The sequence below is a fragment of the Pleurodeles waltl genome, chromosome 6, assembly GCF_031143425.1.
Source record: "Pleurodeles waltl isolate 20211129_DDA chromosome 6, aPleWal1.hap1.20221129, whole genome shotgun sequence".
NCBI lineage: Eukaryota > Metazoa > Chordata > Amphibia > Caudata > Salamandridae > Pleurodeles > Pleurodeles waltl.
The window spans coordinates 1,206,340,674-1,206,357,497 of NC_090445.1; the positions used below are offsets into that span (position 1 = coordinate 1,206,340,674).

Consider the following 16,824-nt stretch of genomic DNA (forward strand, 5'->3'; position numbering starts at 1 on the left):
CAAAATAGAGCAGTAGCATTATCTATTTTTGCCACTATCCACCTCTATGGGGAACCCTTGGACTCTGTGCACACTATCTCTCACCTTGAGATAGTATATACAGAGCCAACTTCCTACAATTGCCTTTCCACATGATATGGGATTCTGCAGGCCTTTCCAACTTTCCCACTGTGCTAGGCCGTGGGATCTGTTGTCGTAGTATTCACTCAACCACCGCTGTTTTAAGCACTCATTAGCATCAATTATGATGACCTCTGGTGTTTCTTGCACTGGTGAGAGGCCTGTGTTTCTCTGTGCTTTCGGGGGTGCCCTCCATCAGCTATTGTGGGAATTTGCTTATAGGCCTGTTCCAATTTTCCCCTGACCCTCCCCCCACCTGTTCTCTGTGGTCCTGGCTTCTCCTGGGTCACCTCTGTTGTCCTGGGGTCTCCTGGTTGATGGATCGTGCTCTTGGGTGGAGGGTGCTCTTCTCCACATAGTGCAGCCTGTGCTTCCTCTGGGCCCTACGTCTCCTCTCTTCACCGGGGTCCCAGGCACTTCTATAACCCTGCACAGCTCTTTTGCCTCCTGGTTGCCTTTACCAGCCCTCAGGCAACTGCAGTGCAACAACCCCCAACGCCCCTGCCCCTTTTACCTCATTCTGCCGCCGGCCCGCAGTTCAGGTTTCACGCTCTTCGAGACAGGGAGCTTCCTATGGGTCCCCATCTCCAGCTACGTTGCTTCAGTAGTCCTCATCTCTTGTCCACTGGTAGTCACCTTGTTTGTGCTGGGGTCTCCCTATTGATTGCATTTATGGATGAGGGGCTGTGGGGGGCTCTTCTCTTGGTGGCGTGGCCCATGCTTCCCCTGGGCTCCGCGTCTCTCCTCTCTTCGTGGGGGCTGTGGGCACTTCTACAGCCCCACGTGGCTCCTTTGCCTCCCCAGCTGCTTCTACCGCCCACTGACTCCCAGGCCATGGCAGCCGACTGCTGCACGGCACCCCCTCACCTCACTCGGCCACAGTTCAGGTTTTGCAGGCTTCTAGCCCAGGAGCTTCCTCCGGGTCTCCGTCTTCAGCCATGTTGCTTCAATCATCCCCGGCTCTTGGGCGCTGGCAGTCCCGCTGTTGATCTTCACGTCCGGCTGACATTTCAAGGTCAGATTCCACACCCTCATTTCAGGATTGATGGCAGCTATCTGGGGATTTAGTTTGGCGACAGCTGGAGAGTCGCTAGTGAGCAGCCATCTTAGGCACTGGCTAGCCACGCCCTCCGAGCATGTGAATCTACACTACTACTTGCCACGAACAGATGCATACTAGTAACATGACTTTTAGTGAAAATGTTCTACCAGTAACAAGCACTTTCTGTGAGGAAGGACAAAACATCTTTGTGACATTAGATGGCATTTTTAGCGGCAGAGGAGTAATCGTCCTCCTCTGTAGCATGATGCTGCAAGGCTGGTCTGCTAAGCTCAACACCTAGTTGACATCCCTAACAACTGCCATGATCAGTGCAGTGGCATCTCTGTTCCTTCCCACTCCTCTCTTGTGCCCCACCTGGATGAGCAGAGGAGTGGGAGCTCTAACAGTTGGAGGCTGTAGACCAAGCAGTACAGAGAAGAGCAGTACACGAAGTCTCAAGAGGAACACACAAATTGGCGGTGGCAAGATAACAAGCATAACTAATTTCTGACGCTTAGTCTAAAAAAAAAAAGTAAGTAAATTAGAATAAAAAATAAATGGCACTTCTGTTAGGCCGCTGGTACAGTTGGTGGGAGGAAGGGATACCTTCTATGCCTAGGCCCACTCTTATGCCATCTACATCTGTTTTCCCGATTATCCCAACATCCAGTACTGTTTCTGACTTCACATGCTTGAGACTGTGACTCTGATTCATAGCCCCAGGCTGCTTTTCCAACTTGTTCTCTGTGATAAACTCCAGTTGCCCCTGGCACCCTCTCAGCAGATCTCCAGGTGCTAGATGGGAGTAGTCATGCAGTACCCCTCCCATGCCATGTAACACCTATTTCCAAAGGGAAAAGGTGTTGCCACCCTCTCCCAAAGGAAATCCTTTAGTCTGCCTTCCTCTGCTTGAGCATGCTAAGCATCAGGATGGCACAAACCTGTTTGTGGGTCAGGAGCAGCGCAGGCTATCAGGAAAACCGCAGAAGACGGTCAGGAGCAATGATGTGGGTTCTCTAAGGAGCCCCCAGAGTGCATGCAATCATACAACCAGTACTGGCAACATTATTGGGGTATGATTCTCAGATGTTTGATACAAAACATGTCCAGTTTCGGAGTTACCATTATGTAGCTGGACACAGATGTACGGTATATGGGTAAAACGGCTTCCTTGCACTTACGAAGTCCAGGGAAATGGAGCTGAAGTTCATGGGGGCAACTCTGCTCAGATGGGTTCCCTCACACAGGTCTCTGCCATGTGGGCTAGGAGGGCCTGCCATAGGAGTGACTTACAGTAACCTGGTCCAGTGTCCTGTAGTGAAAGGGTGCATGCACCTTTTCACGTAGGCTGCAATGGAAGGCCTGCAGACCCATTTTGCATGGGCTCCCATGGTTCGTATAATACATGCTGTAGCCCATAGGGAACCCCTGGTTCCCCAATGCCCTGTGTACCATACACTAGGGACTTATGGGGGCACCAGTATGCTAATTGTGGGGTGCGTTAAGTCCTAAGCAACCAAATTTAGAGGGAGTGAGCACAGTCACTCAGGTCCTTGTTAGCATGATCGTAGTGAACACAGTCAAAAACGCACTGACAGCAGGCAAAAAGTGTGGGTAACCATGCCAAAAAAAGGTACTTTCCTACACCTTACATCCCAAGCTTCGCAAGTATCTCCATTTCACCGTAGCTGGTACCCACTTCCAATTCAAAGTCCTCCCCTTTGAACTCAAGCCTTCACCTTGAATCTTTAGGAAATGCCTTACCCTGTTTGTAGTCACGCTTTGCAAGCAGGGTCATTGGGTATTCCCCTACGTAAATGACTGGCTGCTGAAAGCTTTGACAGCACAGCAAGTTGCAAAAGCCTGCCTCTCACTGTTTCATACCCTAGGAGTAACTGTAAATGTAGGAAAATGCCACTGCTAGCATGGTCACCCCTCCCCCCCCCTTTTTGTCTAGTGTTGATGCCAGCTTTGATTGGAAGTGTGCTGGGACCCTACTAGCCAGGCCACAGCACCAGTCTTCTTTCCCTAAAAGTGTACCTTTGTCTCCACAATTGGCAGAGCCCTGGCACACAGATAAGTCCCTTGTAAAAGGTACAAGTGGTACCAAGGGCCCTGTGACCAGGGAAGGTCCCGAAGGGCTTCAGCATGTATTATGCCACCCTTGAAGACCCCTCACTCAGTACATGCACACTGCTTTGCAGCTTGTGTGCTGGTGAGGAGAAAAGACAGTCGGCATGGCACTCCCCTCAGAGTGCCATGCCTGCAAACCACTGTCTGTGGCATAGGTAAGTCACCTCTCTAGCAGGCCTTACAGCCCTATAGCAGGGTACACTATACCACAGGTGAGGTCATAGCTGCATGAGCACTTTGCCCGTACAGTGTCTAAGCCAATTCTTAGACATTGTAAGTGCAGGTTAGCCATACAGAGTATATGGTCTGGGAAGTTGTCAAACACGAACTCCACAGTTCCATAAAGGCTACACTGAATACTGGGAAGTTTGGTATCAAACTTCTCAGCACAGTAAATCCACACTAATACCAGTGTGGGATTTATTGAGAAATGCACATAGGCGGCATCTTAGAGATGCCCCCTGCATGCCAGCCCAACTGCTAGTGCTAGGCTGACCGGTCTCTGCCAGCCTGCACTTCCAGACCAGTTTCTGGCCACATGGGGTGAGTGCCTTTGTCACTCTGTGACCAGGAACAAATCCTGTCCTGAGTGGAGGTGCTTCTCACCTCCCCTTACAGGAACTGTAACGCTTGGCGGTGAGCCTCAAAGGCCTGACGTTACAACACCCCACAGCACTCCAGCTAGTGGCGATGCCTGCTACCCGGACACAGCCTCCACTTTTGGCAGCAAGTTCAGAGGGATGAGAAAAGCAAGGAGTCTCCCCCTCAGCCAGGACCACCCCTAATGTGTCAAGAGCTGAATTGACCCCCTCCTTGAGAAATCCTCCATCTTACTTTGGAGGATTAGGACCAATGAGGATAGGGATGCCCCCCACCCCCCAACCTCACTCCTCCCCAGAGGGAGTGGGCACAAGGAGCGTGTAGCCACCCTCTGGGACAGTAGCCATTGCCTACTGCCCTCTGACCCTAATTATTTTAGTATTTAGAGGCAACCCTGAACCCAGATCTTCAGGCTCCTGACGACCTCAAGAAAGGACTGCTGAGCTGAAAACCCTGCAGAGAAGAGGAGACAACTGCCTGTGCCCCAGCCCTACCAGCTCGTCTCCTGCTTTGAAAAGCTGCAAGAAAAGAAGCAATGCGTTCTACAGGACCTGCGACCCCTGAAAAGCCTCCAGTGGACTGCCTTCATCACTGAGGACCAAGAAACTCCTGTGGACAGCAGACCTGTCCAAAAAGAAGACAAAGAAACCACCTTTATTGGGACTCCCAGCTCACTCCAGAAGCCTGAGTCCAACTACTCTACACCCGATGCCCTTGGCCCGTGTCCAGGTAAACCAAATATCCAGAGAGGATCCCCAGGCTAGTAGGATGTGTCCACCCTGGGAGGACCTCTCTGCACCCCCACGACGATGCCTGCAGAGGGAATCCCGAGGACCCCACGACTGCGAGTGCCCAGGACGAAACCATCCACCTGGAGAAGCACTGCACCCGCAGCCCCCAGGCCTGAGAGAAACCGATCACTATTGCAGCAACAACCAGCAGGCGACCCTCACCCTTGCCCAGTTGGTGGTTGGCCCGGGAAGCCCTCCTGTGCCCGCCTGCAACGTCTGAGGCCCCCCACCCCCGCCCGGGTCCCTCCATTGAATCCTATTACACACAGACTCCCTGTTTGTCCACTGCACCTGGCAGCCTCGTGCCGTTGAGGGTGTTTTTTGTGTGCCTACTTGCCCACAATTATCCCCCCCTGCCCACAATTATCCCCCCCCAACACACACAACACACACACACACAACACACACACACACAACACACACACACAACACACACACACACAACACACACACACAACACACACACACACACACAACACACACACCACACACCACACACACACCACCACACACACACACACCACCACACCAACACACACACACCACCACACCAACACACACACACCACCACACCAACACACACACAACCACCACACACACACACCACCACACACACACCACCACACACACACCACCACACACACACACACCACCACACACACACACACACCACCACACACACACACCACCACACACACACACCACCACACACACACACACACACCACCACACACACACACACACCACCACACACACACACACACACCACCACACACACACACACACCACCACACACACACACACACCACCACACACACACACACACCACCACACACACACACACACACACACACACACACACACACACACCACACACACACCAGAGCACCCCGTCTCCATAGGCACCCATGTTATTTTGGCTCCTCTTTGACCTCTGTGTTGCTAGTGCTGGGTGTTTGGGGTTGACTTGAACCTCCAACGGTGGGCTACCTATGCACCGGAGACTGAACTTGTAAGTCCTTTACTTAACATAACTAAACTGTACTTATCTCCCCCAGGAACTGTTGAAAATTGCAGTGTCCACTTTTAAAATAGCTTATTGCCATTTTATGAAAAACAGTGTACATTATTGTTTTGGTTCAAAGTTCTAAGTATCCCTATGCAAAGTACATTTTATTTAATGTACGTACCTGTAAACTAAATCTTGTGGTTCTAGAAATAAAGAAAATATATTTTTCTATATAAAAACCTCTTGGTCTGGAGTTAAGTCATTGAGTGTGTTTCTTCTATTGCTTGTGTGTGTACAACAAATGCTTAACACTACCCTCTGATAAGCCTAACTGCTCGACCACAATACCACAAATAGAGCATTAGTATCATCTATTATTGCCTCTGTCAAGCCTCTTTGGGAATCCCTGGACTCTGTGCACCCTATAGCTCATTTTTATATAGTATATACAGAGCTGGCTTCCTAAAAATGGCATTCATGGACTTGAAGTAGTACTCTTCTAACGCTAATTCACACACTCAAATGCCTTTGAAAATTCTTCCACAAACTTCTTAAATTGGAAAAGCCATGGAAGATTGATATAAAATTAGTATAAATCAAAAGAATTTCTGTGCCCTCGTTGCTCTTTGGGAACTAGCCCCAACACCATATTAGCGAAGTCCCTCCTGTAGTACTACTTCACATATTCCAATATACCTTTGTGAATTGGTCACAAAAGGGGTCAATGGAGGTGACCTGTGGGCCATAATAGTGACCTGTGGTAGATATTCTGTTGATGCAATCTCATCATTTTCAGTGATGGTAACACATGCTAGAATGAAGTTTGAGGCTTCATGGGCTGGTCCAAAATGGTCCGTGTTTAAGTAATTAGCAAATTCACGTGGCCACTGGATGAATGAATCATTGAAGGGCCACCACTGTGGCTAAATGTACCCTACCAATGGATGATTTTTAAATTGCAACCCTTTGATGCACCTCCCACAACAGCTTGCTGTTCGTTTCGCGATCTAAAAGTTGTTGACTGATAGCATTAACAGTTTTAGTAGTATTAGTCTCTCTTCACTTCCTGATACATTGTGTTCTCGTTTATTTGCCCCTGGAACAACGTTTTGCCTTGTCTTACTATTGTTGTTCTCTGGTTACCCTGGGGCAAGATGGGACCGTGCCTCTGGGTATTGCAAGAACTGTTGCATCCAAATTGAAAAAATAGATCTACGGTGTTCGTGGCGTAGATGCATTTAGCATCCACAGCCTTCATGCTCAAATTGAGGAAATATGGTAGATTTGTGCCTGTGCACACTTCCAAATAAATGCAACCCCTTTTTTTAATGTAGCGGATGCCACTTGGTGAAACTGAAAGCTTTCTCTTCAACTTTGCGGCCTGCTGCTCTCCGCTAACATGTTGTAATTGCCGTGTGCACAAATAGTATGTTTGCTTCCATAGTCTTACGCTGCACAAGGCGTATCTCTAGTGGGTCCTCGCAGCCAATACTACAGTATTTAGCACTAGTCTTTGATACAATATTGACCTTAACGATAGCCTTTAGCCACTAAAGGAGGAGGGCCGGGAGGGAGTTTTCCAAAAGTAACAAAGGTCATACATACTCTTATTTCACTTGCTTTTCCAGACCACTCTCCCAAATGTGAATTATTTTGTTTTAACTGCAATGTTTCATGCTTACTTTCTAATCATTGTTTTGTTTTTTCTCTTCAGGTTCCATCCCACAGGAAGTGCCTCAGATCTTAATTAATAGAGAACCTTTAAGCCATCTGCACTTTGATGTAGAACTTCTGGGAGATTGTGATGTTATTATTAATGAGTTGTGTCAAAGACTAGGGAAAGGCTATGCAAAGCTTGGTCACAATCTAGTTAAACTCTCGGAGACCACAGAAAAACCGCCACAAAGCCAATCGGATCTTGAAATGCAGTGTACGGATGTACCACTTAAATCTGTCAAAACGTATGAGGAGTCGAATTTGCATGAAAAAGCAGCCGTGCCCGGTCCATCACTTGCTGTCCCAACTTCAGAAGATGTTCCTTACAAGCCATCACATTTTGAATTTTTACCCAAGTCTGAGCTAAGTTGTGTCGAGGAAAATGTTCAGGAACTAAGAGTTCACATTAGTACGAACTCATTTATTATTGATAATAATGAACCGTTGGTGAAGATTGAATGCTTAAAGGAAGCTAGATCTAATGAGCACAACAAAATAAGAGATGAAAGGAATTTCGAAGTTGAAACGCAGCAAAACAATTGGCATAAAAGAAGTAATAAGAAGGAGCCCATAAGCAAACGTCTTGCTAGTAAGTACAGATTCTTTCATGCATAATTTGAATTGTATGGCACAAATGTATGCGTCAAATGTGTAGTGTATTGCAGGAGATGGTTATCAACACTTTACTATGTATTTGTTTTTATGTTCACTTTTGGTTAACATCAAAAGGTGAATACAGACTGAATGAACAGTAAAAAGCTTTGGATAGTCTAGCCGACAAGTCAATTTGATATAGTGTTGATGCATAAATAATAGTAGATGTAAGGAAATGCCTCCTTGGCATGGTTGCCCCCTGACTTTTTGCCTTTGCTGATGCTATGTTTACAATTGAAAGTGTGCTGAGGCCTGCTAACCAGGCCCCAGCACCAGTGTTCTTTCCCTAACCTGTACTTTTGTATCCACAATTGGCAGACCCTGGCATCCAGATAAGTCCCTTGTAACTGGTACTTCTAGTACCAAGGGCCCTGATGCCAAGGAAGGTCTCTAAGGGCTGCAGCATGTCTTATGCCACCCTGGAGACCTCTCACTCAGCACAGACACACTGCTTACCAGCTTGTGTGTGCTAGTGAGGACAAAACGAGTAAGTCGACATGGCACTCCCCTCAGGGTGCCATGCCAGCCTCTCACTGCCTATGCAGTATAGGTAAGACACCCCTCTAGCAGGCCTTACAGCCCTAAGGCAGGGTGCACTATACCATAGGTGAGGGTACCAGTGCATGAGCATGGTACCCCTACAGTGTCTAAACAAAACCTTAGACATTGTAAGTGCAGGGTAGCCATAAGAGTATATGGTCTGGGAGTCTGTCAAACACGAACTCCACAGCACCATAATGGCTACACTGAAAACTGGGAAGTTTGGTATCAAACTTCTCAGCACAATAAATGCACACTGATGCCAGTGTACATTTTATTGTAAAATACACCACAGAGGGCACCTTAGAGGTGCCCCCTGAAACTTAACCGACTATCTGTGTAGGCTGACTAGTTTTAGCAGCCTGCCACAAACCGAGACATGTTGCTGGCCCCATGGGGAGAGTGCCTTTGTCACTCTGAGGCCAGTAACAAAGCCTGCACTGGGTGGAGATGCTAACACCTCTCCCAGGCAGGAATTGTCACACCTGGCGGTGAGCCTCAAAGGCTCACCTCCTTTGTGCCAACCCAGCAGGACACTCCAGCTAGTGGAGTTGCCCGCCCCCTCCGGCCAGGCCCCACTTTTGGCGGCAAGGCCGGAGAAAATAATGAGAATAACAAGGAGGAGTCACTGGCCAGTCAGGACAGCCCCTAAGGTGTCCTGAGCTGAGGTGACTCTAACTTTTAGAAATCCTCCATCTTGCAGATGGAGGATTCCCCCAATAGGGTTAGGATTGTGACCCCCTCCCCTTGGGAGGAGGCACAAAGAGGGTGTACCCACCCTCAGGGCTAGTAGCCATTGGCTACTAACCCCCCAGACCTAAACACGCCCTTAAATTTAGTATTTAAGGGCTACCCTGAACCCTAGAAAATTAGATTCCTGCAACAAGAAGAAGGACTGCCCAGCTGAAAACCCCTGCAGCGGAAGACCAGAAGACGACAACTGCCTTGGCTCCAGAAACTCACCGGCCTGTCTCCTGCCTTCCAAAGATCCTGCTCCAGCGACGCCTTCCGAAGGGACCAGCGACCTCGACATCCTCTGAGGACTGCCCCTGCTTCGAAAAGACAAGAAACTCCCGAGGACAGCGGACCTGCTCCAAGAAAAGCTGCAACTTTGTTTCCAGCAGCTTTAAAGATCCCTGCAAGCTCCCCGCAAGAAGCGTGAGACTTGCAACACTGCACCCGGCGACCCCGACTCGGCTGGTGGCGATCCAACACCTCAGGAGGGACCCCAGGACTACTCTGATACTGTGAGTACCAAAACCTGTCCCCCCTGAGCCCCCACAGCGCCGCCTGCAGAGGGAATCCCGAGGCTTCCCCTGACCGCGACTCTTTGAACCTAAAGTCCCGACGCCTGGGAGAGACCCTGCACCCGCAGCCCCCAGGACCTGACGGACCGGACTTTCACTGGAGAAGTGACCCCCAGGAGTCCCTCTCCCTTGCCCAAGTGGAGGTTTCCCCGAGGAACCCCCCCCTTGCCTGCCTGCAGCGCTGAAGGGATCCCGAGATCTCTCATAGACTAACATTGCGAACCCGACGCTTGTTTCTACACTGCACCCGGCCGCCCCCGCGCCGCTGAGGGTGAAATTTCTGTGTGGACTTGTGTCCCCCCCGGTGCCCTACAAAACCCCCCTGGTCTGCCCTCCGAAGACGCGGGTACTTACCTGCAAGCAGACCGGAACCGGGGCACCCCCTCCTCTCCATTCTAGCCTGTGTGTTTTGGGCACCACTTTGAACTCTGCACCTGACCGGCCCTGAGCTGCTGGTGTGGTGACTTTGGGGTTGCTCTGAACCCCCAACGGTGGGCTACCTTGGACCAAGAACTGAGCCCTGTAAGTGTCTTACTTACCTGGTTAATCTAACAAATACTTACCTCCCCTAGGAACTGTGAAAATTGCACTAAGTGTCCACTTTTAAAACAGCTATTTGTGAATAACTTGAAAAGTATACATGCAATTTTGATGATTTGAAGTTCCTAAAGTACTTACCTGCAATACCTTTCGAATGAGATATTACATGTAGAATTTGAACCTGTGGTTCTTAAAATAAACTAAGAAAAGATATTTTTCTATACAAAACCTATTGGCTGGATTTGTCTCTGAGTGTGTGTATCTCATTTATTGTCTATGTGTATGTACAACAAATGCTTAACACTACTCCTTGGATAAGCCTACTGCTCGACCACACTACCACAAAATAGAGCATTAGTATTATCTATTTTTACCACTATTTTACCTCTAAGGGGAACCCTTGGACTCTGTGCATGCTATTCCTTACTTTGAAATAGCACATACAGAGCCAACTTCCTACATTGGTGGATCAGCGGTGGGGTACAAGACTTTGCATTTGCTGGACTACTCAGCCAATACCTGATCACACGACAAATTCCAAAATTGTCATTAGAAATTGATTTTTGCAATTTGAAAAGTTTTCTAAATTCTTAAAAGACCTGCTAGGGCCTTGTGTTAGATCCTGTTTAGCATTTCTTTTAGAGTTTAAAAGTTTGTTAAAAGTTTGAATTAGATTCTAGAACCAGTTTTAGTTTCTTAAAAAGTATTCCAACTTTTAGAAGCATAATGTCTAGCACAGATGTGAATGTGGTGGAACTCGACACCACACCGTACCTCCATCTACAGATGAGAGAGCTAAGGTCACTCTGTAAACTAAAGAAAATAGCAATGGGCCCCAAACCTACCAAAGTACAGCTCCAGGAGCTTTTGGCAGAGTTTGAAAAGGCCAACCCCTCTGAGGATGGCAACTCAGAGGATGAAGATAGTGACTTGGAGGGAAATTCCCCCCCTCCAGTCCTACTTAGGGAGAGCAGGGCTTCTCAAGCCCTGACTCCACAAATAATAGTCAGAGATGCTGGTTCCCTCACAGGAGGGACCAACAACTCTGAAATCACTGAGGATAACTCCAGTGAAGAGGACATCCAGTTAGCCAGGATGGCCAAAAGATTGGCTTTGGAAAGACAGATCCTAGCCATAGAGAGGGAAAGACAAGAGATGGGCCTAGGACCCATCAATGGTGGCAGCAATATAAATAGGGTCAGAGATTCTCCTGACATGTTGAAAATCCCCAAAGGGATTGTAACTAAATATGAAGATGGTGATGACATCACCAAATGGTTCACAGCTTTTGAGAGGGCTTGTGTAACCAGAAAAGTGAACAAATCTCACTGGGGTGCTCTCCTTTGGGAAATGTTCACAGGAAAGTGTAGGGATAGACTCCTCACACTCTCTGGACAAGATGCAGAATCTTATGACCTCATGAAGGGTACCCTGATTGAGGGCTTTGGATTCTCCACTGAGGAGTACAGGATTAGGTTCAGGGGGGCTCAAAAATCCTCGAGCCAGACCTGGGTTGACTTTGTTGACTACTCAGTGAAAACACTAGATGGTTGGATTCAAGGCAGTGGTGTAAGTAATTATGATGGGCTGTACAATTTATTTGTGAAAGAACACCTGTTAAGTAATTGTTTCAATGATAAACTGCATCAGCATCTGGTAGACCTAGGGCCAATTTCTCCCCAAGAATTGGGAAAGAAGGCGGACCATTGGGTCAAGACAAGGGTGTCCAAGACTTCAACAGGGGGTGACCAAAAGAAAGGGGTCACAAAGACTCCCCAGCAGAAGGGTGATGAGACAACCAAAACTAAAAATAGTAAAGAGTCTTCTACAGGCCCCCAAAAACCTGCACAGGAGGGTGGGCCCAGAGCCTCTTCACAAAACAATGGGTACAAGGGTAAAAACTTTGATCCCAAAAAGGCCTGGTGTCATAGCTGTAAACAGCATGGACACCAAACTGGAGACAAGGCCTGTCCCAAGAAAGGTTCCACTCCAAACTCCCATCCAGGTAACACTGGTATGGCTAGTCTCCAAGTGGGATCAACAGTGTGCCCAGAGCAAATCAGGGTCCACACTGAAGCTACTCTAGTTTCTGAGGGTGGGGTGGATTTAGCCACACTAGCTGTCTGGCCGCCTAACATGCAAAAATACAGACAGCAACTCTTAATTAATGGGACTAGAATAGAGGGCCTGAGGGATACAGGTGCCAGTGTCACCATGGTGACAGAGAAACTGGTTTCCCCTGGCCAATACCTGACTGGAAAAACTTACACAGTCACCAACGCTGACAATCAGAGAAAAGTACATCCCATGGCAATGGTTACTTTAGAATGGGGAGGGGTCAATGGCCTGAAACAGGTGGTGGTCTCCTCAAATATCCCAGTGGACTGTCTGCTTGGAAATGACCTGGAGTCCTCAGCATGGGCTGAGGTAGAACTAAAAACCCATGCAGCAATGCTGGGTATCCCTGAACTGGTGTGTGTGAAAACGAGAGCACAGTGCAAGGCACAGGGTGAAAAAGTAGAGCTGGAGTCTGGAAAAATGGCCCAGCCTACCAAGAGAACAGGAAAGTCAGTTGGGAAACCAACTGCAACACAGCAAAAGAAAGGGAACCTCTCTTCTCAGGAAGAAGTTCTGCCCTCTGAGGGAACTGAGCCTTTGGAACTTGAACCTTATCAGGTTGAGCTCTTAGGCCCAGGGGGACCCTCAAGGGAAGAGCTGTGTAAGGGACAAGAAACCTGTCCCTCTCTTGAAGGCCTTAGGCAGCAAGCTGCTGAAGAGTCCAAAGGCAAGAAAAATGGAACACATAGGGTCTATTGGGAAGATGGGCTCCTGTACACTGAGGCCAGAGACCCCAAACCTGGTGCCACTAGGAGAGTGGTAGTGCCTCAGCTGTTCAGAGAGTTCATCCTAACATTGGCCCATGACATTCCCCTTGCTGGACATTTGGGACAAACCAAGACGTGGGAGAGGTTAGTCAACCACTTCTACTGGCCCAATATGTCCAACATGGTTAAGGAGTTTTGCCTCTCCTGCCCCACCTGTCAAGCCAGTGGTAAGACAGGTGGGCATCCAAAGGCCCCCCTCATTCCACTTCCAGTGGTGGGGGTGCCCTTTGAAAGAGTGGGTGTGGACATAGTTGGTCCACTGGAACCTCCCACAGCCTCAGGAAATATGTATATCCTGGTAGTAGTGGATCATGCTACCAGGTATCCTGAAGCTATTCCCCTTAGGTCGACTACTGCCCCTGCAGTAGCCAAGGCCCTCATTGGTATCTTTACCAGAGTGGGTTTCCCTAAGGAGGTGGTGTCTGACAGAGGTACCAACTTCATGTCAGCATACCTAAAGCACATGTGGAATGAGTGTGGAGTGACTTATAAATTCACTACACCATACCATCCACAAACTAATGGCTTGGTTGAGAGATTCAACAAGACATTAAAGGGCATGATCATGGGGCTCCCAGAAAAACTCAAAAGGAGATGGGATGTCCTCCTGCCATGTCTGCTTTTCGCTTACAGGGAAGTACCACAGAAGGGAGTAGGGTTCTCACCCTTTGAACTTCTGTTTGGTCATCCTGTAAGGGGACCACTTGCCCTTGTTAAAGAAGGCTGGGAGAGACCTCTCCATGAGCCTAAACAGGACATAGTGGACTATGTACTTGGCCTTCGCTCTAGAATGGCAGAGTACATGGAAAAGGCAACCAAAAACCTTGAGGCCAGCCAACAGCTCCAGAAGTTTTGGTATGACCAAAAGGCTGCACTGGTTGAGTTCCAACCAGGGCAGAAAGTCTGGGTTCTGGAGCCTGTGGCTCCCAGGGCACTCCAGGACAAATGGAGTGGCCCTTACCCAGTACTAGAGAGGAAGAGTCAGGTCACCTACTTGGTGGACCTGGGCACAAGCAGGAGCCCCAAAAGGGTGATCCATGTAAACCGCCTTAAGCTCTTCCACGACAGGGCTGATGTCAATCTGTTGATGGTAACAGATGAGGATCAGGAGGCAGAGAGTGAACCTCTCCCTGATCTTCTGTCATCAGACCCAAAAGATGGTACAGTAGATGGAGTGATCTACTCAGACACCCTCTCTGGCCAACAGCAAGCTGATTGTAGGAGAGTCCTACAACAGTTTCCTGAACTCTTCTCCTTAACCCCTGGTCAGACACACCTGTGTACCCATGATGTGGACACAGGAGACAGCATGCCTGTCAAGAACAAAATCTTTAGACAGTCTGACCATGTTAAGGAAAGCATCAAGGTGGAAGTCCACAAGATGCTGGAATTGGGAGTCATTGAGCGCTCTGACAGCCCCTGGGCTAGCCCAGTGGTCTTAGTCCCCAAACCTCACACCACAGATGGAAAGAAAGAGATGAGGTTTTGTGTGGACTACAGAGGGCTCAATTCTGTCACCAAGACAGATGCTCATCCAATTCCAAGAGCTGATGAGCTCATTGATAAATTAGGTGCTGCCAAATTTCTAAGTACCTTTGACTTGACAGCAGGGTACTGGCAAATAAAAATGGCACCTGGAGCAAAAGAAAAGACAGCATTCTCCACACCTGATGGGCATTATCAGTTTACTGTTATGCCCTTTGGTTTAAAGAATGCCCCTGCCACCTTCCAAAGGTTGGTGAATCAAGTCCTTGCTGGCTTGGAGTCCTTTAGCACAGCTTATCTTGATGATATTGCTGTCTTTAGCTCCACCTGGCAGGATCACCTGGTCCACCTGAGGAAGGTTTTGAAGGCTCTGCAATCTGCAGGCCTCTCTATCAAGGCATCCAAATGCCAGATAGGGCAGGGAACTGTGGTTTACTTGGGACACCTTGTAGGTGGAGGCCAAGTTCAGCCACTCCAACCCAAGATCCAGACTATTCTGGACTGGGTAGCTCCAAAAACCCAGACTCAAGTCAGGGCATTCCTTGGCTTGACTGGGTACTACAGGAGGTTTGTGAAGGGATATGGATCCATTGTGACAGCCCTCACTGAGCTCACCTCCAAGAAAATGCCCAAGAAAGTGAACTGGACTGTGGACTGCCAACAGGCCTTTGACACCCTGAAACAGGCAATGTGCTCAGCACCAGTTCTCAAAGCTCCAGATTATTCTAAGCAGTTCATTGTGCAGACTGATGCCTCTGAACATGGGATAGGGGCAGTTTTGTCCCAAACAAATGATGATGGCCTTGACCAGCCTGTTGCTTTCATTAGCAGGAGGTTACTCCCCAGGGAGCAGCGTTGGAGTGCCATTGAGAGGGAGGCCTTTGCTGTGGTCTGGTCCCTGAAGAAGCTGAGACCATACCTCTTTGGGACTCACTTCCTAGTTCAAACTGACCACAGACCTCTCAAATGGCTGATGCAAATGAAAGGTGAAAATCCTAAACTGTTGAGGTGGTCCATCTCCCTACAGGGAATGGACTTTATAGTGGAACACAGACCTGGGACTGCCCATGCCAATGCAGATGGCCTTTCCAGGTTCTTCCACTTAGAAAATGAAGACTCTCTTGGGAAAGGTTAGTCTCATCCTCTTTCGTTTGGGGGGGGGGTTGTGTAAGGAAATGCCTCCTTGGCATGGTTGCCCCCTGACTTTTTGCCTTTGCTGATGCTATGTTTACAATTGAAAGTGTGCTGAGGCCTGCTAACCAGGCCCCAGCACCAGTGTTCTTTCCCTAACCTGTACTTTTGTATCCACAATTGGCAGACCCTGGCATCCAGATAAGTCCCTTGTAACTGGTACTTCTAGTACCAAGGGCCCTGATGCCAAGGAAGGTCTCTAAGGGCTGCAGCATGTCTTATGCCACCCTGGAGACCTCTCACTCAGCACAGACACACTGCTTACCAGCTTGTGTGTGCTAGTGAGGACAAAACGAGTAAGTCGACATGGCACTCCCCTCAGGGTGCCATGCCAGCCTCTCACTGCCTATGCAGTATAGGTAAGACACCCCTCTAGCAGGCCTTACAGCCCTAAGGCAGGGTGCACTATACCATAGGTGAGGGTACCAGTGCATGAGCATGGTACCCCTACAGTGTCTAAACAAAACCTTAGACATTGTAAGTGCAGGGTAGCCATAAGAGTATATGGTCTGGGAGTCTGTCAAACACGAACTCCACAGCACCATAATGGCTACACTGAAAACTGGGAAGTTTGGTATCAAACTTCTCAGCACAATAAATGCACACTGATGCCAGTGTACATTTTATTGTAAAATACACCACAGAGGGCACCTTAGAGGTGCCCCCTGAAACTTAACCGACTATCTGTGTAGGCTGACTAGTTTTAGCAGCCTGCCACAAACCGAGACATGTTGCTGGCCCCATGGGGAGAGTGCCTTTGTCACTCTGAGGCCAGTAACAAAGCCTGCACTGGGTGGAGATGCTAACACCT

General features: G+C 48.7%; 1 protein-coding gene across 1 annotated transcript in view; it reads left to right on the forward strand.

The window, feature by feature from the left end:
* The window catches only part of SIRT1 (sirtuin 1), a 496,870-nt gene that overhangs the window by 350,538 nt on the left and 129,508 nt on the right, over positions 1–16,824 (forward strand). The window contains exon 8 of the mRNA XM_069240513.1: positions 7,410–8,000. Coding sequence (XP_069096614.1) covers positions 7,410–8,000 — 591 coding nt within the window. The remainder of the gene's footprint in view (positions 1–7,409; positions 8,001–16,824) is intronic.